The sequence below is a fragment of the Erithacus rubecula genome (assembly GCF_903797595.1).
Source record: "Erithacus rubecula genome assembly, chromosome: 6".
Classification (NCBI taxonomy): domain Eukaryota; kingdom Metazoa; phylum Chordata; class Aves; order Passeriformes; family Muscicapidae; genus Erithacus; species Erithacus rubecula.
Window position 1 is genome coordinate 45,745,842 of NC_136688.1, and position 21,442 is coordinate 45,767,283.

Below are 21,442 nucleotides of genomic sequence, written 5' to 3' on the forward strand. Positions count from 1 at the left end.
CTTCATAGTCCCTGCACAGTGTGGATCTTGAGATGTGTTCTGAATGCTTGTCCATGTACCTGACAAAAAGCTTGGTAGGACTTCAGCAGTAATGAGAAACAGAACCATTTTCTGCATAGAGAATCATTAGGGTAAATAATAGGTCAGTTTTAACCAACAAGCTTTTTTGTGTGTGTGACCAAAGACTGGAACAGTTTGCCAGAGCAGTTCCAGATTCTGCATCCCAGCAGATGCTCAAAACACAATTAGCCCTGGGTGCCTGCTCTAGTTGCCTTTCTTTGAGCAGAGGAGTTGGCCAAGATAATCACTAGAGGTCCCTTTTAACATCAGCCATTATGTAGTTCTGTGAGAATGTCTCCTCCTTGCCTCTGTATTCCCAATATATGTGGAAAAACATGAGCAGCTTTTGTACAGAGATCAAGAATAATGTCATTTAAGCATGCAGAAGATGCTGAAAGAAGTATAGTCCAATATTTTGAGATTAATATTTAATGCAAATTTATCACCTGTTTTTTCTGATTTGACCAGTCAATGATCTTGGAAAAGTCCCCTATCTCTCCTGGACCTCAGTTTTCCCATGTAAAATACTAATTTTTAGTACGTTGTAATGAGGTTGTCTCCATTAACTTTGGCAGGTCTAATGACAGCATGCAAATCAAGACTGCTAAGACATATTTCATATGTATGTTCAATAGGTCCTTTTTGGGTTAAGAACAGAATGTTCCATTGAGCAACTTCTTTTCTCACTGCTGTAACCTGTTAAAGAACAGCTGAGGGTGCTGACTTAACCTGTCTGTCCTCAGATCTGTAGAACTGTATCTCAGAAGAACTGGTTGAGTCAAATCCCTGCTTTACTTAAATAGATGCTGTTCCCCATCTGCCCTTGACAGAGATTTCATCCTTGCATTTGCATTTGTCATGCTGGCTTTCTTCTCTTATCAGTTTTGGTGAGATTTCTGTATGAAATCAATCTGCTGCTTTTTAAGTTTACTGATCTAGTACTGTGTCCTACTTTTTTGCTGATGGCTGTTTAATTGCCCAATTAGAGCTGCCAAGTGTTTTCCAATTTAAATCCATAAGAATACACCTTTCTGTAATACTTTAGGGGCGTTTATCTGTGTGGATAAGATTCAAAAATAAATGAATGAAGTGCAGCAAAGAGAGCCATAGTAATGTTGGGTCATGTGGAGTACAGACAGGGAGAAATTCTCCATTTTCTCTTCCCTCCTTCATTTCTATTTGAGTGTTCTTTTAATTAGTCTCCTTGTCTTTCTCTGCTGGGAATTAAATGCTCCTTTGAAGGCAAGTGCAGAACCTTTCCTTCTCTTAGTGTTTAGTTCTGATTCAAACCAAAAGGGAGGATGCAAAAAATTGTCTAAGCAGTTGGAGAGCCAGATGGGAGGGATGAAAACAGCTCACTGAGCTGGTAGCTACAGTTCTGTGCTTCTATCCCAAATGCTTGGTATTTGGGTCTGGCAGCCAGGCTTGGGAAAATGAGGGTGGAAAGATACTTGTGACATCTCTGTGTAGGAGCTTGCCTTCAAAGCCATGTTGCCTTAAAAGTTCTGCAGGGTTTTTCCAAATCTGTACCATTTAATAGTAACTCACTTTATGGGAGACCAGGAGGAACTCCACTCACTTTCTGTGTGAGGTAAAAGATACTGAATGGAGTTGTTAATTGTTATCTCAGCACAGTTCACATAACAATGGGACTGATGTTTCTGCTCTGTAGCTGTAACTTGAGCTCTTAGCAGATGCTCCCTGAGAAGTAATCTGTGCTCTACACCAGCAGCTTCCTCAGCACACCTCAACAGCTTTCCATTTGTTCTTGATTTCTTACCCTCCAGTTCCTCTTTACCTTCCTGCAGTCCAAGGCTTAGGTGCCCTTGGCCCTACAAGTGAAGTTATTTTGACCAGTCTGTGGGTTCTGAAGGGCCTGAGCAGGCGCCTAGTTGATGCAGTTTTAGGGATGAAGTCGCACTGATCTGGAAATCCAGGTGCATGCCCTGTTGATCAATACCTAGCCATCTTTCTCTTCCACCAGAAAAGGTGGTTCAACCTCCACTACAGAGTGTTCCTAGTTTTTTAGGTTTTTTTTTCCCTCTGTTTGTTTGGGGGGGTTCTTTTTTTCTTTTTCTTTAATTTTTTTAAATTTTTTTGTTTGGTTGGTTTTTGTTTGGTTTTTTTTGGTTTTGTTTTTGTGGCATGGCACCTTAGGAATTTTATATCCATGAGTTGAAATCAATTACATGCTATTCTCACCTGATTTTCCTATTACAATAGAAAATTTATTTATTTTTTCCTTTCTTTTAAGTGGGATCTTCAAAACGAGAAGGTGTTCCAGCACATGTCAATCTGTCTGCATCATCAATGCTGATGATTGCAATGCAGTACACATCAAACCCAGGTATGTGTAAACATAGTATAATTAATTCTGAAACTATCAGTCAGCAAGTATTGTCAAATGCAATCAGAAAAGTTTTCATTATGGGAAAAAATTGTGGTGTGATCCAGCACAAGATGAAAAATTATTTATTTTAGTCAAAGCTGAACATTATGCTGGACATAATCATTATGTAGATAAGAGATCTCTTTGTGATAAAGAAATAGGATTTGGCTCAGGATTGGAGACTATGATCTACTCTGCTTGACATCAGAATGTAGTGTTGATATATGTAATGTCCATGTTGGAGAGAAATACCACTTACCTTGACTACAGAAATTAATAGAAAATGACTTATAGTATGATTCAAATATCACTGAATTCACAACTGTCTTTCTAAAGAAGACAGGTAATGCTGGCTGCAGGCTTAATGGAACTATAAAGAAGATAAATGTATTTACGAGTATCTAAACAAAAGTGAGGCAGTCCCTGTAAAACCATTGGGAACCAAATCGAAACAATATTTAACCCCATTGAGCTGCTACATTGCATGATCATCAGCTGTCAACTATCTCCTGTCTTATGTGGATGGGTAGGTGGTGTGTGAGGAGGAACCCCACACTGCATTGTGTGAGGAGTGTCACATCATCCTACCTTGCTTCATGCAGGTAAATAAAAGCAGAACACCATTTTTAAAAGCTGTTTGCGGAAGTAAGTTTTTTTTCATTAAATGTTCTGTCTTTTTTTTTTATGATTTCTGTGTTCAAACCATCAGAGAAAAACGCTGCCCTGTGGTTTTTGGGAAGTCAGACATGTAAAGTAGTTCACTTGGCTCTATGTTTGATACAGAGTGGCTCCTATAGCCTTTTGTATATGTGGGAATAATATATTGGTATATTTGACTTCCATCGTTGCCTCAAGATGAATGACAAGATACCCATTTACAGCGTGACAGAGGGACAAAGTTTTAGTGAATCAGCAGGTATTTTTCAACTAGATGTGTTTGAAAAAGATCTCAATTGCTGTGCAAAAAGCTGTACCCTCATGGTAATCATCTACCTGCATTTTTTGACAGAAAAAAGTTACTAATATGCAGTTTCTTGTATTTTATGATGACTTTTAGGGCCTTGATTCTTCAGCGAGCCCATTAAAATATAAAATATTTGAGTGAGGCAGAGAGTTTTGGATGGATAAAGCAAAGCCAATTAGCTGATTACATCACTTCTGTGATCTGAGTTTCTATGTCTGCATTAAGTCTGTACTGTCTTTTCTCTCTCAGTGTATCACTGCCAATTATTGGAATGCCTCATGAAATATAAGCAAGAAGTATGGAAAGTAAGTTTATGATCATATACACTTTGTGGAAATGACTGTGCTTGAGTAGTAATAAAAACCAGATGGCTTGAAAATTGAACTGACTGTATGCCAGGAAGTTGTAAATGATCTTTATATCCAGTCCTCCCTCTGGATTATGGAGAGGAAGGTTCCTCTAATTTTTAGTTTACAGAGGCAGTTCTATGTTTTATAGAACAGAGCTCTGTTTCTTGAGTACTATGTGGTTGTGGCTCCAATGAAATTTTAATAATGAGCAGACTTCTCAGTTCATGTAGGACTGGACATTCACAAGAACTATTTGTGAGTATTGATGTCTGAATCTGCTCTGAATCTGGTTATTTATCTGTATCTCACCTCTTTGCTCCATGGCTGGACAGAGAATTCATTTTGCTCTGTTAATGCACTGTGGGGTGAGTGGTTGCTGTTGCATGCTCTGATCAAACTCAAAAGCATTGAAGTTGGTAATCTAATCTGTCTCTAAGAGCATAAAAAGGAAGGTTCTTTGGGCATGAAATGTATTAATTTTGTGTGTTCAGCTTTCTTTGAACAGAAGTTCAATATACTGAATTGCAGTTTGTTACTATGCAAAAATAAACATTTTGTACATGTCTTTCCTTAGGATTTGCTATATGTAATAGCCTATGGACCATCTCAAGTTAAACCTCCAGCAGTACAAATGTTATTTCACTATTGGCCCAATTTAAAACCACCTGGGGCAATCAGTGAGTACAGAGGACTGCAGTACACAGGTCAGTGCAGCTGGTTTTGTATAGCCAAAGTAAATAAATGATGAGAAGTACTAAAGTCATATTTTTACAGTTCTATGATGTATTTTGACTTTTTTGTTTGATAAATTGTGCTTTCATAACAATATGCAATATCCATTTATCTGCTTTTTCAAAAGATGTTATGAAAAATAAAAACTCAGATCATGGCTAGTATATATGTTGTCTTACTCACAATATTAACTAAACCTGAACAGTAGAAGAAATAAATATCATGTTCCTAACAAATAGTCTGTGAAACTGCTGCCTGGGCCTCCCAAAAGTTCTGGTTTATGTTCCTTTCAATTATTACTTTAGTTGCTTTTGTTGTGCCAGCTGCTCACATTGCTGCTGTTGCTGACTTCTTATCTGGCTGTTACTGTCAAAAAAAGGCAGGTGATGTCAGGTGCAGTTACTGTAATGGATAAATTCTCAAGGTTGATTATAGGATGAAAATGGGGACAAAGTCAGGAATGCAGCTGGAGTAGGTGGATGGTACAAAGTCCTCTGCCAGACTCCCCAGAGATACTGATGGGATAATGCTGCAGCAGGGGTGACTGTCCAGCAGCAGCTCATCACTTGCTTTTCCTACTTGTCTATCTCAACCTATTTCAAATAGTCTCTGTCACATGGCATATATTTTGTTCAATTTTAACATTTCTGGACCAGAATGTGACATTTTAAATTATGAAAATGAAGGGTTGGAAGATACCTTGGAAGACCTGTAGACTAACTCAAGGGCAGTCTGAATGTTCCCAGTAGAAATTTGTCTGATCTGTTCTAAGGTCTTCCATTGAAGGGTTGATAAATTTTCTTGACTATTTAGGAAACAAAAAAAAATCTTCATCTACTGCTCTGCATCGCCTCTTTCATGCAAGCAGGTATGTAAAGTAATGATGAGAGTATTCTTTCTGAACTGTTACTAGCACTGGATAGACTGGGCTTTTTTCTAATAAATCCCAGAATGGGGTGAGTATTATCTGCAGTTGCATGGCATTTTGACCTGGGGCATTCCATGGAGCATCCAAGTGATGCCATCTGAGTATCCCTTTGTTGTTTACTTCTTGTCATTTCACAGCTAAGGCTCCTTCTGCCACTGGACTAGTTTTCCTTTGTCACAGCTGTGTTTTCATTTTGCCTGGAAATGTAATTGAATTTACTTAGCTACTCCTACCATCTTGCTCCTGGAGTAGAAGGATAGTTAATTATTTCAAGATGGTGGTGAGATCAAGATGAGTCTGCAACAGGAATGTCTGTGTCTTACTTTTTCCATTTTCTCACTGAATCCATGGTTCATTTAATTATATTGTAAATAAGTCAGGAGGCCTGTATGTTCAAGGTTGTTTATTGTAATTATTCCTTCCTGAGGAATAGCTATTGGTACCATACTCATATTTGTATAGTACTTAGTACAAGAGAATCTTGTTCTCAGTTGAGACCTCTAGACACAAAGAATATCTGTTCTCATTTATTAACCAGCCATGTTTTGGTTTTGCAGCCTGGAATCCTATTCATTGCCAGCACATTGAATGCCATAATGCAATTAACAAACCAGCTGTGAAGGTACTGTGCTGTTACTTTAGGGGCCAAAGTCAGCTGTCTGGGGTGGGGGAGGTTGTGCTTTGACCTCAGCCATGTACTGTGGTGGTGTGCAGGTGACCAAAAGCAGGTGCTAAGGGAGCAGCAAAGTCTCTTGAGACCAAGGGGGCCACACTGTTATGGATATGTTCTTTGGGTGCCTAAAGCAAGATGAGGTTTCTCCTGCAACTGCTGTGGGAAATCTTGAAATTAAACGTGGTGATGGTTGTAGAACACTTCATAAAATTCTAAGCTGGCTCCTGGCTAATCCATGTTAATGTTTCCTTGAACACATATATGTGTATAAATATATGCAAACATTACTGTGTACAGGAAACATTATTTCAATTATGTAGGTACATGTTCACCTTGGTATTTTGATTGAGCTCATACAATGCACCTACTCTGGTCATGCTTTGAATGCTTGGAATGTGTCCTAAAAAAAAAAAAAAGAGCAAATAGCAACAACTTTACTTACCTTTTCTGCAGCCCTCTTTGAGGAAGGTAAATTCTCTCTTTATTTTTTACAAGCATAGTAAAAATGAAAAAGGTTTGACAGGGCTCACAGAACAATCTGGTAGCAGAAACAAGAACAGCAACCCAAATCCAGAACATGCCACAGTTAGGGGTACTGATCAATTTATTTGTATCTAGTTAAATATGTGGGTACAACCAATTTTCCTGGCATCAATTTGTATACTAATATAATTTCTTCAGTCAAACAATTCTGCAGTGAGCCTTTTCCACAGGCCGTGATAGGACATAATGATGGCACATCTCAGAAGTCCTGCAAGGGACAACCTTCCTGCCCACTGCAGTCATTCTCAGTGATTCCTCTCTCACAGGAAAAATGCTGAAAAATGTTCCTTCGTGTTGTAGTCATCACTAGATTCAGGCCAATAACACAACAAGAGCAAAATATTTAAAAACTACATTTTCAGGCTTTGCAGATTAAATACCTAAATATTTTTGATCGATCTGTTACCCTAATTTTGACAGAACCAGTTTTGGTAAGACATCACTCAGAAAAATGCAGCCTGTTGTGTCCTAAATAGATGATTTGGTTAACAGAGATGGGAAACGTTCAAACGGGTATTTGTCTTTATTTATAAAGTCTTGCACCCCAAGGGAGTGAGAGTGATCAGAGTGGTTAAGATACAGTGTATGCATACTACTGTTCAGTGTTACCTTAGTACAAAACACTTGAACAAATGTGTTTGGAACTGGCTGTAAACTGTAACTGTTTTCAGTAATTGACTTATGTGAACGGATAAAAGCTAATGCAAGACAAAGTCTGGACCTATGTTGCCAAGGGAACTGTGAGTCTTTGTTCTGTCATTGCAGTTGGGCTCTATGCTTAAAAACTGTGATGCCTGAAAATTAGATTTTGCTGGAAGAGGCATTTTTGAGAGAGAAAAATCTAGACCTTTCCATTACCTTGTCCTAAACAATGGATCTTCTAAGTGCTATTTCTTTGGGGATTAAAAAAAGTAACAATGAATATGTGATGTGAATATATAACAAAATGTACTTGTCTTTCAGAAAGTGGTAATATTGGTACTGAAACATGTCCTATTTTTTTACAGGCTCTCACATCCCTATCTTTGTTAGAAACAGTTTGAGATCTTGTATGCCAAGTGCTGTGTATTTTCTTTCAGAATACTAAATGCTCTTAAAATGTATCAAAGCTGTGTTATATTTGATGTCCTAGCTTTAACATGTTGAATGTTTTCAGCAAGCTTCAATGAACAGAGATGTTAATCCTTTTCCTTCTCCATGTTTCAGATGTGCATTGACCCATCCCTGTCTGTGGCTTTGGGTGATAAGCCACCCCCACTATATCTTTGTGAAGAATGCAGCCAAAGAATTGCAGGGTAGGTAAAGCAAGAGCTGGAAAATGATTAATAGTTCAGAACTCTAGAGCTTTGCTTTTCTGCAGTATGATTAGCATATAATTCATATGGTTAAACCTGTTGAGATATATGGAGCACACTGCCACTCAACATGGATAAGGATTACAGATGTTTAACCCACAAAATCAGCATTTGCATCTACCTTAAATAGAGCTTTTAATTTGAGATCTCTGAAAGAATAGATACTGTGGGATCTATGTGCATTGACTATGATAGGAAATCCTCACTAATGAATCAGCTTATGGTTATGAAATATTTTTTGTACTTATCCATTAGTTGTCATTTAAAACAGAACATTACAGTCAAAGTTCTTTTACAGAGATTTCACTAATGTTTTGTAACATGTATTTCAGATTAGTCTCTAAGGTATACCAGGAAGCAGCAAAGATCAAAGAAATTGATCCAGGATTGGCCAGTACCTGGAAGGAACATACCCTGAGATAAAATAACCTTACTTTGTTTTCAGTTTTGGTTATTGTTTTTTACCTTTAAATTGTTACTTTGGTTTGCATTAGTATATAAAATCTACTAATACTTACAGTGCCAGTAGTTACTTCAAATGGACAAGGTTACAGGTTGTTCAGAACCTGTTTTTTTCCTCAATTCCAGACAGCTTTAAATCACACTGGATGTAGGAAAAGCAATTACATCTCACCTTAGGTTTTTAAGTCATCATTGAGTTAAAGCTGCAGGAAAAAGTAATTGAATTTGGTAGAAGCATAGCTTCTAAGGACACTCACAGAAAACAGTTCTGGTACTTTGGCTTCTTTTTTACATTCATCTGTTATTCTTCACTGTAATTTCTTAGCTGTCAGACTTTCAGAGCACACTCGCTTTTAATTTGATAAATTTAGATCTCAGAAGTAATGTTTGAAAGCCTTGAACATGGTGACCAACATCATCAAAGTGGTAATTTACAGTAAGACAGCACAACAAAGGGATGTAATGTAAACCAGTCTGCAATTTACAAAACTACATTTGAAAAAAGCAGTTTCAGAATAATGGTATTCCTATCACTTTGATTTATTTACATTTCCTCTATGCAAAAATAAAAATATATATACGTATACATATATATATATATATGCGTAAAAAGAGAGCTAATTATATGTACATTTTTACAGGGATCACAGTGAATGGTTGATTGATGTTCTTCTGCCACAAGGTAAGAGGTATTTTAAGGGTAGGTACAAACTAATAATAGTTGTACAAAGCTATGCTGATATTTTTCCATACTTGATCTGCTGCATTCTGTTCAAAAGTGTTTGGTAGTACAAATTAAGTACAAACTACTTTATTTTAAATACTTTAACTCCTTAATGTACTGTGAAGAATTGACTAATCCTCTGTCTGAAATACTATGCAACTCTTTATGTGTGAGGAAACAGAGACAATTGAACAGATTTTCAAATGTTGAAGAATTCACAATTGGAGCCAAGTTTATAAAAAGCATTTGTCTCCCATAGAGCTGTCCAAAAATTTGGGCTAGTTCTTCCAGTGACCTGGGTCTAATTTGAAAGCTCTAAAGCTGCTGAAAATCTATAACATGAGACTGCAAAGGATATCAGAAAAGGACATAAAATATTTTTCAATGATCTAGTCATTGATCCAATCATTGTCCTTTGGCCAGTGACAAAACCTGATATTTTGTTATCTGTTGGAATGCAGACAAAGTGTGTTGACAGACTAATCAGCATGTTGTCTGAAATAACCCTTCCAGGCATAGAATGAAGACACTGCCTCTGTCTTTGCTTTGCAAACTGAAAATTCTTAAGCAGTTAAGATATTTTTGCTGTCTGCTTTTAGTTGAAATGTTATCCAGATTAAGAATGTTTTTATTACTTAAGGGAAGCACTTATTTTTAATCATTACTGAATCATATGTTGCCAGGACAACAGATCAAATAGCTCCTGCTTACAGGTTGAATCTGCAAACATTTCACTCTGAAATTTTGGGCCACAGACATAGTGGCTGCTTTGACACCCATAATCACTACTCTTTTATGCCAAGAGCTTTCACAAACAGTGCAGGCCCACCTGAGCCATGTCCCCTACATGCCACAGTGTATACAAGGTGTGTTTTGACAGGTCTGTCTGTGAGGCAGAAGCATAAGCAGAAAGAAGGTGGATGGATTGCAGAGCACACCACCTTTAATGCACCAAGGCTGTTACTGCATTTCAAAGTGTCCTAATTTATGCAGCTTAGGGGTTTCAGTTGTATCTGGAAACACAAGTTTAGCCCAGAGACTTCCTTGCAGGATGTCCATTTCCCCATGGCTGCCATAGTAAACCAGAAAGATGGTCGCTCTGTGTTCATGTTTTGTATGCCTTCCCCTTACAGCTGAAATTTCTGCTATATGTCAGAAGAAGGTAAGATTCAGCCATTTGTGTGATGGGGCATGATTTGATGTTGTGTGTAATGTCATTCCATTACTGTGTAGTGTGTTCTTCTCTGTACCATTCCAAAACTTCACAATTTACTCATGAATGCATTTATCGGTGGATGGAAATGATTCAGCAGCAGCAGGTTTCTTTTTGTTAAAACTGACAGTGTTTATTTGAGTTGTAGCTTTAGTTTAAGTGTTAATTAATAAAACAATCCAATTATGCAGTTGTTTGTATTCTATAACTGTTTTTATGAAGAGAATAGAACAAGAGATGAATTTTAAATCTAACTGTTTATATATCTTCCCATGTCCTTGAAGTCTTGGATTAATCTTAAATTGGGCAAAAAACATACTTAAAAATATGTATTTCTTAAAATACATGGACTGAAAACTTCAGTGCTTGGCTCTAAAAAGATTGCTGACAAAAAGAATCTGCCTGCAGTACATACCAGCTAATGTGTCTTAATATTTCAATAGCAAGGAATACAGTGTATAACATATTCTAGTTCTCACGTGGTAAAGAAAGCTTTTCTGTTGGGCTGGATTACTAGGTGGCAGAAATTTCAGGTGCTTATTTCAAAGGCTTGTACAGTTTCCTATGATAAGGCAGATCCTTACACAGCTTAAACTGTGGCATGGTGGCACCATTTTTTTCACTCCTAAGGATCTACCTGTTGCTACCTGTAACTTAAAAAGACCTTCTGAAGGGTAAGCAGGTGTTAAGAGAGCTCCTGTAAAATTTAGAGGTTGCTCCAAGTCAGGAGGTTGAGGTTGATGATTCAAATGTCAGTTTGGTGTTTCAGAAGAGGAGCAACTGTGATATTTAGGTCCAGGCTCAGCATTTAGTTCTGAGCTTATCTTTCTGGAAGGTCAGTGATGTTTGGCATCAGGAGGTTGCACACCGTCGTGCTTACACAGAGTGATTTTGGAAATTGCCGCCACTTGAGCCAGCTCCCTAGCGCTGACTCTGGTCCCCGTTGTCAGTTCCACTTCCTGATCCCTGTGGCCTGATAAACCTGTTATTATTTTCCAGAACTGCAGTTCCCATGTCAGAAGAGCTGTTGTCACCTGCTTCTCGGCGGGCTGCTGCGGCCGCCACGGCAACAGGCCGGTGCGCTACTGCAAGAGGTGCCACTCGAACCACCACAGCAGCGAGGTGGGCGCGGCCGCAGAGACCCACCTGTACCAGACCTCGCCGCCGCCCATCAACACGCGCGAGTGCGGCGCCGAGGAGCTCGTGTGCACCGTGGAGGCTGTCATCAGGTACGCTCCTGAGCCGTCCCTGCCGGAGCAGGATCAGCCTCTCGTGTAAAGTGCCTGCAGGACTCGTGCAGGGGGTTTTGGTTTCACCAGGATAACTCAGGAGTGGACACTGACATGGGTCACGGAGTCCAGGCTAGCTCTTTGTCGTGCCTGGTGTGGGGAACTGCCCCAGGGGGAGATCTCCTGCAGGCAGAACCTTAGGACCTAGCAGCTCTTCGGTGTGGCCCACGTCGAGGATTGGATAAATGAGGAAAGGGAGACTTTCTGCTTCTGAGGTTCCAGAAGGTTCATTGAGTCAGGAGCATTCGGGGACAAAGAGCCGTGAGCACTGCTGTGCTCAGGATTAAATACGAGGGCAGGTCAGGGGTGGGTACAATGACAGACAAGGAAGGTGCTGGAGCAAGGGACAGGGTTACAATGATGGACAAGGAAGGTGCTGGAACAAGGGGCAGGGTTACAGTGATGGACAAGGAAGGTGCTGGAACGAGGGGCAGGGTTACAATGGTGGACAAGGAAGGTGCTGGAACGAGGGGCAGGGTTACAATGATGGACAAGGAAGATGCTCGAGCAAGGGGCAGGGTTACAATGATGGACAAGGGGCAGGTGATGACAAGCAGGGCAGTTTCAGGTGTGGATACAACTTGGGGACAGACCAACTGGGGAAAACATAGCAGAACCTAGGTACAAACCATTATAACAATAAACTGAATAAAATAAACATGCGCTGCAACAGGACACTGAACTTCTGCTGCTTTAGCAGAGAATGGCTCAGGTGTGAGTGTTGTCCTGATTAGGAAGTCTGCCTGGAATCCCACAATTTGGTGTTGTTTCAGGACAGTGATGACATCATATGGCTTAACATCTAGCTACTCTTGATTAGCTACCTGTATCCACTGCTGGAAAGGTGCATTCACTGACCAGGAGCTTGTTTTATAGCTTGCTGAAAGAAGCAGAGTTTCATGCAGAGCAGAGGGAGCATGAACTCAACCGAAGGAGGCAGATGGGCCTCTCCTCTTCCCATCACTCCCTGGACAACACAGACTTTGATAATAAAGATGATGACAAGCATGACCAGCGCCTCCTGAGCCAGTTTGGAATATGGTTCTTGGTAAGAAGTTCTTGGCTTCTTCTCTCTTCTTGGTTGCCTCTCCTTTACTTTCTGAAGTCTGTTTTACCTCTTTTTATTTTTTCTTCTGGCTTCTTGGCATCAGTTGGAGACTTTTTCTGATTTGTAAGCAAAATTTGTCTTGTGAAACTGTCAGACTTGGAGATTTCATAACTAGTTTGAGTGGAGCTGCTGACTGCCTCTAAGTCTGCTACAAAGTGTATAACAGAATTAGTCACTCTCAGTTTTTTTACTTTCTATTTGCCATCAGCTGATTTGCCATCAGCTTCTGTTCACAGCTGCCCTCTGGTGAGTGCCATTATTTTAATTTTAAAAGGCAGTCCCATAAAATCCATTTTCCACCTTCCATCTTTCAACATCACTTTCTGGAAGCAGAGCTTTCTCTCTTGCCTCTGAATAGGTTGAAGGATTCTGAGTGGGATGCTGTTCCTTCCTGCAGTCAGCTTGATCAAGTTGTGTCAGTCAGTGTGCTCCATTCACCAGGTGTGGGTTGACAGAATGAAGCCCTGCTGGTTCTACCCCCACAGTAGCTATCAGAGATTATTCCAAAACAGCAGGACTGCTGCTGGCTATTCATGAGCAGGCCAGGCTGCATTCTGCAGTTCTCCATAAGGAGAATTCTCTTTCCAAGGCTCTTTCCAATCCACCTTTCCTCTCAGGCTCTCTCTTCAGTCACCCAGTAACAGGTGGGCAAATAGCAGGACCCCTCATCCATTACTTAAACAGAGATAGGATCTTTGGATGGCAGGGTGGTGGTAGGTGTGGAGTTCCATAGTGCCAAAAAAACTGCTCTGCAGTTTCAAGGGACTACATGAATAAACTTTATGTTCTGCTGACATCTTGTGGGTTTTGTTGTTTAACGTTTTAAAATTAAAGACATCTGTTATTTTAATTTTTTTTTTTTATTGTGCATCTATTTTGTATCAAATAATGTTTTATGAAGACTGGAGGCCTATGTTTCCAGAAGTAGAATTGAAGTGTGAGCAGAGCAGATTATGTTTCACTGCCCCATCCCTGACATTCTGAGTGTACCTTTCTGTGGTAGGGAGGAACATCTCCATTCTGTTCTTGTAAGATCTCTTGATCTCTCTGTTGTGGGTATTGGCAGAGATAACCACATGGGTTGTGAGAAGTCTTGGGTTGCTGCTTTCCTTCATAAAATGACTCTTTTATGCAGAAACTAGATAGAGGTCGAGAGTTCCTGCTGAAAAGGCTGCTGACTGATACTGCCTGTGAGTTAATGCTCAACTGAGCCAAGCACAAGGAAGCAAACACCTTCACTTGAACCTGTAGTGAAGTAGAAAACTGTGCTTTGAATTGGCAAGAGGGTTGATAGCTACCTCATCTCAAAAAAAGTCATGGAGGAAAAGCATTTGTTAAATGGGTTCTGGTTTCTCTGGGAAGGAGAGCTGTCATTTCTTTCCCCACATATAATAGGAACATTTCCCATTGTTCACTTGCTGCAAGTCAGTGGTCACCACTTTCAGTTTGCCAAGACTTGAGAGTGCAGCTTTCACTAGGAAATGACAGTGAATAGCTGACAGGTGGTTAAAGGAGCTGCTAAATTCTCCTGTCATCCATTCTTTGCATTCAGTTCAGCAACCTGACTTGAAACTTTGTCTTCTGTCCCCAGAGGATACCAAGATCTCAAACATCAGGTAATTAAGGGTTTAGCAGTGTGCTGGTTTGTGAACTGGGGTAGAAACTTAGTCTCAGATTTGTGACAGCTTTACAGTCCAGATATCATTTTGGCGACTTCAGAGAAGTGGAGAAGAATGTTAGTCATTATGTGGCAATTTCTGAAGACTTAATACTCATATTCATGCCCCAAATGAGGACAAAATTTCAAGATTGAAATCTTTTTGCAAAGTAAAGATCACTTATTACATTAGATAGGCATTTTCTTTCAGAATTCTTGAAGTTCTTGGTTTGACTTGTCTTTTTATCTGGTAATTTTATATACGTGTGTCTATGTGTGTCATATATTTTACAGTACCTTCTGAAATGAAAAGTAACTTTAAAGTTCAAACCAAAAAGTTTGTCAAAGCACTCTTTACTGATTTTTTCAGTATTGAAAGTAAACAAAAGAATTCAATGCCTGGATTTTTGTCCCTTTTATTGTTATTTTATGGTTATGAAATGTTTTGTCAATTGTCCTGTATCAAACTCTACTTAAAACTGATCATCTAATTTGTCTCCTATGTAATCTGCATCCTCATAACTCTGAGACTATGCAAAATATAATAGACAAAAAATTTGCCACCTTTAATTCTGGAAATGAAAGTTTGTTTGTGTTTCTCTCTTTCAGGTGAGCCTTTGCACTCCCAGTGAGAATACACCCACAGAGAGCTTGGCAAGGCTGGTTAGCATGGTGTTCCAGTGGTTTCACTCTACAGCTTACATGATGGATGATGAAGTTGGCAGCCTGGTGGAAAAGCTGAAGCCCCAGTTTGTTACTAAGTGGTTGAAGACTGTTTGTGATGTCCGGTTTGATGTCATGGTTATGTGCCTCCTTCCCAAGCCAATGGAGTTTGCCAGGGTAAGAACAATTTTTCTGAAGCCTCCCTCATTTGCTATAGATGTTAAGGTCTTAACTTCTTTTCTTTCCCAGCTCTGACAAGACAAATCTCAATGGTAGAGGGAGCAGTGGAATTTGAGAATATTTCCTCTTTATAGCATTTTTAGTTTCACTTTATTAGAAAGTAGGCATTATATATACTAATGTTAAGGCAGGTTGGAAGAATATTATAGGTATTGAAAGATACTGTACATTTTTAATAGCTGCACATTTTCATTATGCTGCTGAAGTACCCAAACTTTTTTTGGTAAAATATATCATTTGCCTACTCCCAGATATTAGCCTGTCCTTTAGTGATGTTTTTTTTCTCTTTGCATACTTCATTTCTGCAGCAGTGAATTAAGGTTTGTAAAATCACACAGTAACTGAAGGGAACTCTGGGAATACTGATGCTGACTTCAGAGACCTAATTTGTGTGGGTCAATTGAGATCCCAGTCTGACATGGTTTGCCTTGTTGCTGATGGAGAGAGAGAGATTTACCTTGAAGGTTATCAAGGGTGCCTAAGTGCAACCATTGGTGCAACCTCTTCTAGGAAAATTTATTCTTTCTGTCCATTAGTTATGAAGCTGAACTCACCACTTAGTCATACTTTTTAAAGACCTTCTTTTTCTGAGCCTCTCATGTAATATGTTCAGAGGATATGTTGGGCTTGTTCCCTAAAATTAAGTGGCTAGACTTGGAAGGGCCATAAAGACTCTGTGTGATATATTACAATATGAACTGTACATCTAGGGTTTTCCATGACATAATGTGTGGGATTTACTGTACATGTGCAGATCAGCACAGATGTGTGTTTTACTCTGAACCATTGCTGTAAGGTGCACCTGGCTGTGGGAGGATTGGAGGTCAGCTGAGGCAATCTGAGAGGTGGGTGGATGTTTCAAATGTTGGAAGCTGAGCAAAAGAGACCATGGCTTTGAGGTTAACAGAAAAAGAAAGGACTGAACCTCATGCTGTAATCTCTTACAGATTTTTTTTCTTGGATCCAACCCCTCTTTTGAATTTTGTTACCCCCTACTGCAGTACTTAAGACTAGACCAAAAACTTGCGAGATTTGCAAGGCTTCACTAGAACATGAAGACAAATAGACATGAAATTAGCTGTGATGAATGAAGGAAAAATAGTTTGCTGGCTGAGATTATCAGTAATTGCTGCCAGAACAGCAGGGATCTCTAGAGCCATTATCAGGAACAGAAGATGTGAGCTGAGGTCAGTTAGAATAATTAATCTCTGCATGCCAATTACTTATGTACTTAGAAGCATAATTTTTGCTTCTATCACTTAGAGCCTTTCTTCAAAAAACCCTAAATAAACATCCATGAAGGAACACCTTGTACAGACCAAGTTTTCCAAAATAAAGCCCCAGCACTGTAACAAATTACCAAGAGCAAAAAATTTGATGGTTCAAGTTTGACCAAATAAATCTGTGCCTTTTTGAGAATTGTAAATTATAATACACTAAATCATGACCTGGAAGCAAGCAAACTTCATTCAAGTCTTAGACAATGCTTTTGTGTACTGTCAGTCAAATGAAAGAGGAAAAAACAATGCAGTTCTATGTCTAACTACTAAATTCTGCCTTGAAGGTGTTAATGATCACTTCCAAGTATTTCCTGGCTGCAACATGCTGAGCAAATTCGTGATACTGAGCGAGTTACAGGGACTATAAATGTTGCCATCAGTATAATTCTTGGAAATCCCCACAGGTTGGTGGATACTGGGACAAATCATGCAGTGCTGTAACCCAGTTAAAAGAAGGGCTGAATCGAATCCTTTGCTTGATTCCCTACAACGTGATAAACCAGTCGGTGTGGGAGTGCATCATGCCAGAGTGGCTGGAAGCTGTAAGGACAGAAGTGCCTGATAACCAGCTGAAGGAGTTTCGGGAGGTGCTGAGGTGTGTAGGCACATGTTGGAATCACTCTGCTTTTGCACATGCTTGTTGAGAGTTTTAGCATTGTAAAATGGTGACAGCTCTGTGTGTGCAATAGATAGTAGTGAGTAAATGCTTTGCATTTGTTTTTATGTCTTATGTTTAGATTAAAGGATTTAAACGTTAGGAGTTTTATTGTTCCTGGTATCTAAGAACCAACTACACGGATGCTTCTTTGGTGAGAGCAAGGCACATTTTTGGTGTGCTTCCTGCAGCATGTTGGAAGGATCATCTTTCTCCTCCTGTTCAGTTGATGAGAAATGTCAGGGATTAGTAGAGCTGGCATTGATGTATTTATTTGTTGTTGGATATTGCTGGGAACCAGGGAAAAAACAGCCTTGAAGGCTTGGGTTTCTCAGGCTGCTCAAGGACAAGAAATTATAACAATGTTTAAACACCTACGAGTGAGGTGATGTTTTACAGAAAGCATGTTTTGAAAGAGGTGTTGTCTTCTTGGACCAATAAGCCTTTTCTATTTTGTATTGCATGAACTACCCTACAAAGTGTAGTGTTTCTTTAAATAAAGCTCTCTTTTGCTACTCCATTACACCAAGAACTATGTTGCATTATCCTTTTCACCACCCTCCTATAGCTCAAATGCAACATTTATGTAGCTAATAATCTTCCCCTACTGAGCCAAGAAAACACCAGAATAAGAATGGTGGTGGAATTGTAATTCTATGTCTGGTGTATGACTTTGACAGTAAAACTTTACATTGCCTTTTAAATGATGACAGGGCTTTGAAACTGGCTGTAAGTTCATATTTGTAGATATTGCTGTAGACTTTTTTGAGTGCAAACGTGGAATAATGGACTTGTGAGATGAGAAATTTTCCTATCTTTGCATTGGATGTTGGAAAAGATATTGCTGGCAAATGAAACTGGACAAATGTGATGTCAATTCTTAAGGTGCATCACCAGATTCAGAGATGACCTTGTATAGTCAGGACAGGTGATAGCAGCAGCCTAGCTCAGCTCCTGTGGGGGGTGAGGCTGCAAGTGGGATTAACTTTGTACCAGTTTTCTCTTCTGTCTCACAGAGTGTATGCCATGCTAACTCAGTGATGCTACATTTTTGTTCTGTTTTTCAGCAAAATGTTTGACACTGAACTTTGTCCTCTGCCCTTCTCCTTGGAGGAGATGTTTGGCTTTATTAGCTGTCGATTCACAGGGTATCCATCTTCTGTGCAAGAGCAGGCATTGCTCTGGCTCCATGTAAGTGTCCTTGCTTGACAAGTCATGCTGAAACAGCTGATAGTTTTGAAAAACAATCTGCTTTCCCAAAGTTGCTGCACCCCTTCTGCCCTTTGCTTAGCTCCAGTATAAGGATGGCTGGTAGGCAGACCCTGAGTGTTGCTAACCCATCATGAGCAATGACTGAGTTGACAAGGTGGGGATTTGTCAATGGTTGCAATCTTGGGGATCTTTATAACCTAAATGATTTTGTGATTCTTTAAAAATGGGAGCCTAGGAATTTCTTTAAACTTTGTCAGTTGAGTCTTTAGGGTGATTCAGTTGGCTGACTTTTTTGCAGCATTACTTTTTAGTCTCCACAGAAAATGGTCTGTAGATTCCAAAATTAATTCCAGACTCCAGAAACAGCTGTAGTTGTTTCTGCATATGAAGAGCTTGCATAGACAAGCTCTGTACCTACCAAGCTTTCTGCTGCTCTGGCCCTTTTTTGTGCTATATTTTCCCACAAAACTGGCATTCACCCAATGTTCATTTTGAAAGCTACAGGGATAATCATGTCAGCTGAGGGCAATGAATTCAAAAGGGATATAAAATTTTCCATAGCACCTCAGGATAGTGCCTGTACTTTTCATTATTGCTTCTTTCCTGCTGAGGGTTATTTTAATTAAGCCTCTACAAAGACTAATTTACCTGACTGTAATTTCAATTTTCAGGTATACAGAGTTTTCAAGTAAAACATGATTTTTTTGATTTTTCTTGAATTAATACCACTTAATGACAAGTACAAATGAGCTTATATTTACCTGAGTATTGGTGGCATAATAGATTGTGAATATTGTGATGTGCAATTAACACTTTTGTCACTATGTTGACACCTGTAGGCTACCATTCTGACCAGATTCTTAGATTAAAAAAAAGGGAATTCAGTTTTAAGGACTAATAAATAAATATTTATTCATTCAAGTATTGGTAATACTTCTCTTTACAGACATATTTTTGTGGAATAACCTTGCATTCCTGTGTGTTTGTGCATAAAACTGATCTCAAGGTGCACCAAGTAGATGCCAACAAATATTTTGAAAGTGCCTGTTTTATTTTGCCCTGATTCTAACAAAAATCTAAGATTGCACCTCATCTCATTGAATCCTAAAATTAAATGCACAGAACTTGCTGAACTGAGAATCATGTTACAAAAATGCGTATAAAGTAGCTGGTGTTTGTGATCTAACTTGAAACTCATGCTTTCTTATTTATTGTCTTTCTTCAGGTGTTGTCTGAACTAGACATTGTTGTTCCTCTTCAGTTACTAATCAGCATGTTTTCTGATGGAGTTAATTCTGTAAAAGAATTAGCAAATCAAAGAAAATCAAGAGTCAGTGAACTGGCAGGAAATCTTGCAGCTCGGAGGGTAATTGTTATTTATCCTGCTTACTTATTTTGCTTATAATAGTCTTCCTAATAGAGTCCACATGAAGAATTAAAAAAAATCTTTCAGTATGGCAGCATTTGCTTGAAAACACTACACATTTTGAAAATTAAAAAAAAATTGGCATGACTTCAGTTAATATCACTCTATCATATATATACATATACAGGTAGGAACTTGATATCTTTCCCAACGTTTTTTATTCTTTGCACCTTCTAGTAACAACCATCAGGAGCAAATCATTATGGACAACTGGTCATCCAGAATGATCTTTTGTATTGTGGTATGAATTTGGTGGGCCTGGCTATGTTTTGAAAGGGTGGGAGAGCAGAATTTGTTTCTGGTTCCCTTCATTTTTTATCCCAAACACAAGAGACGCAGAATTTCATCTGAAGCATTCTGTCAAAGGCTTATGGTCTGGAAGAAAACATGTACAAGTACATAGGCACTACACATGCTTGGTGTGATGTGACTCAGCTGCCCAGCAGTTTGGATGAAGTGCTTCAAGGATACCAGGAATAAGGTTGCTTGAAAGATCTGATTCTTCAGATTTAAGGACATACAGCATCTGGGGAGTTGATGATTCCTTACATGTGGTCTGATAGTCTTCTAATGTAGCTCTGCAGAGGGCACTGCCATACCTAGCCCATGATCACTTCTAAACTAAGCAGAAGAAATGGACAAACTTATTGTTTGGTCTTTCAGACCATAGCTGGTGTGAAAATTGACCTCATGTGTCATCTAAGTGTGAATCTGCCTGCAATGCCTAGAAGGTCTCAGGGTGTTTGTTAAGGGACATGCAAATATTTTGTAAAAAAGCTAAAGAAGGGAGTGGCAAGGCTGTGAGAGCTCTTGCTATTTTTGACATTTTCATATAGAATGAGATTGCTTAAATGTGTAACAGTGATTTGGACATGTTTTTTATGTTTTCAGGTAAGCGTTGCTTCTGACCCCGGGCGCAGAGTTCAGCACAACATGCTGAGTCCTTTCCCAAGCCCCTTCCAGAGCCCGTTTCGGAGTCCAATCCGTAGTCCTTTTCACAGCCCTTTCAAGAACTTTGGACATCCTAGTGGAAAAACAATTGACTTTGAGTGTGAAGATGAGGAAATGAATCTTAATTGCTTCATTCTGATGTTTGATCTAATCCTGAAGCAGGTACTTACAGAAGAAAAACTTCCACATGGAAGGAACACTGGCGTTCTGGAGTCACTTTTGGCTCTCCTGTTTTGATTCTCTTTCTGCTAAGGGCCTGACATGAAGTGTAAGGCATTTATATCCCAGTACAGCTGTCAACTGTCTTTATCTCTATAGAAATTACAGGTTCATGTTCAAAGAAGTTGGATACCTCCACATTCAGGTTAGATACTGACCTGACACTAGTGAAAGGAACTTTTCCTTGGAGCTTTGTTTATTTTTACAGACTAGTGGCAGAGACTTATTGGTAAGCTTAGGTTAGATACATAATTTTTGGATAGCTAAGTTTCTGTATTGTGAATCCAAGGCCAAGTGTTTAGGATGACAGACTCCAAGTAAAATTAATGGATGCTGTGCTTGAAGTTGT

At 39.2% G+C, this 21,442-nt stretch overlaps 1 protein-coding gene across 7 annotated transcripts in view; it reads left to right on the top strand.

Annotated features, from left to right (window-relative positions):
- The window catches only part of UNC79 (unc-79 homolog, NALCN channel complex subunit), a 104,618-nt gene that overhangs the window by 14,849 nt on the left and 68,327 nt on the right, over positions 1 to 21,442 (top strand). For 6 of the 7 annotated variants that reach the window (XM_079308602.1, XM_079308604.1, XM_079308603.1 and 3 more), the window contains 14 exons: positions 2,315 to 2,407; positions 3,663 to 3,718; positions 4,338 to 4,467; positions 5,981 to 6,045; positions 7,846 to 7,934; positions 9,098 to 9,138; positions 10,314 to 10,342; positions 11,393 to 11,622; positions 12,559 to 12,730; positions 15,057 to 15,287; positions 17,035 to 17,225; positions 18,353 to 18,476; positions 19,723 to 19,863; positions 20,815 to 21,036. In XM_079308602.1, coding sequence (XP_079164728.1) covers positions 2,315 to 2,407; positions 3,663 to 3,718; positions 4,338 to 4,467; positions 5,981 to 6,045; positions 7,846 to 7,934; positions 9,098 to 9,138; positions 10,314 to 10,342; positions 11,393 to 11,622; positions 12,559 to 12,730; positions 15,057 to 15,287; positions 17,035 to 17,225; positions 18,353 to 18,476; positions 19,723 to 19,863; positions 20,815 to 21,036 — 1,814 coding nt within the window. Of the gene's footprint in view, positions 1 to 2,314; positions 2,408 to 3,662; positions 3,719 to 4,337; positions 4,468 to 5,980; positions 6,046 to 7,845; positions 7,935 to 9,097; positions 9,139 to 10,313; positions 10,343 to 11,392; positions 11,623 to 12,558; positions 12,731 to 15,056; positions 15,288 to 17,034; positions 17,226 to 18,352; positions 18,477 to 19,722; positions 19,864 to 20,814; positions 21,037 to 21,442 lie in introns of those variants that run through there. The other variant, XM_079308608.1, reaches the window with a different exon arrangement.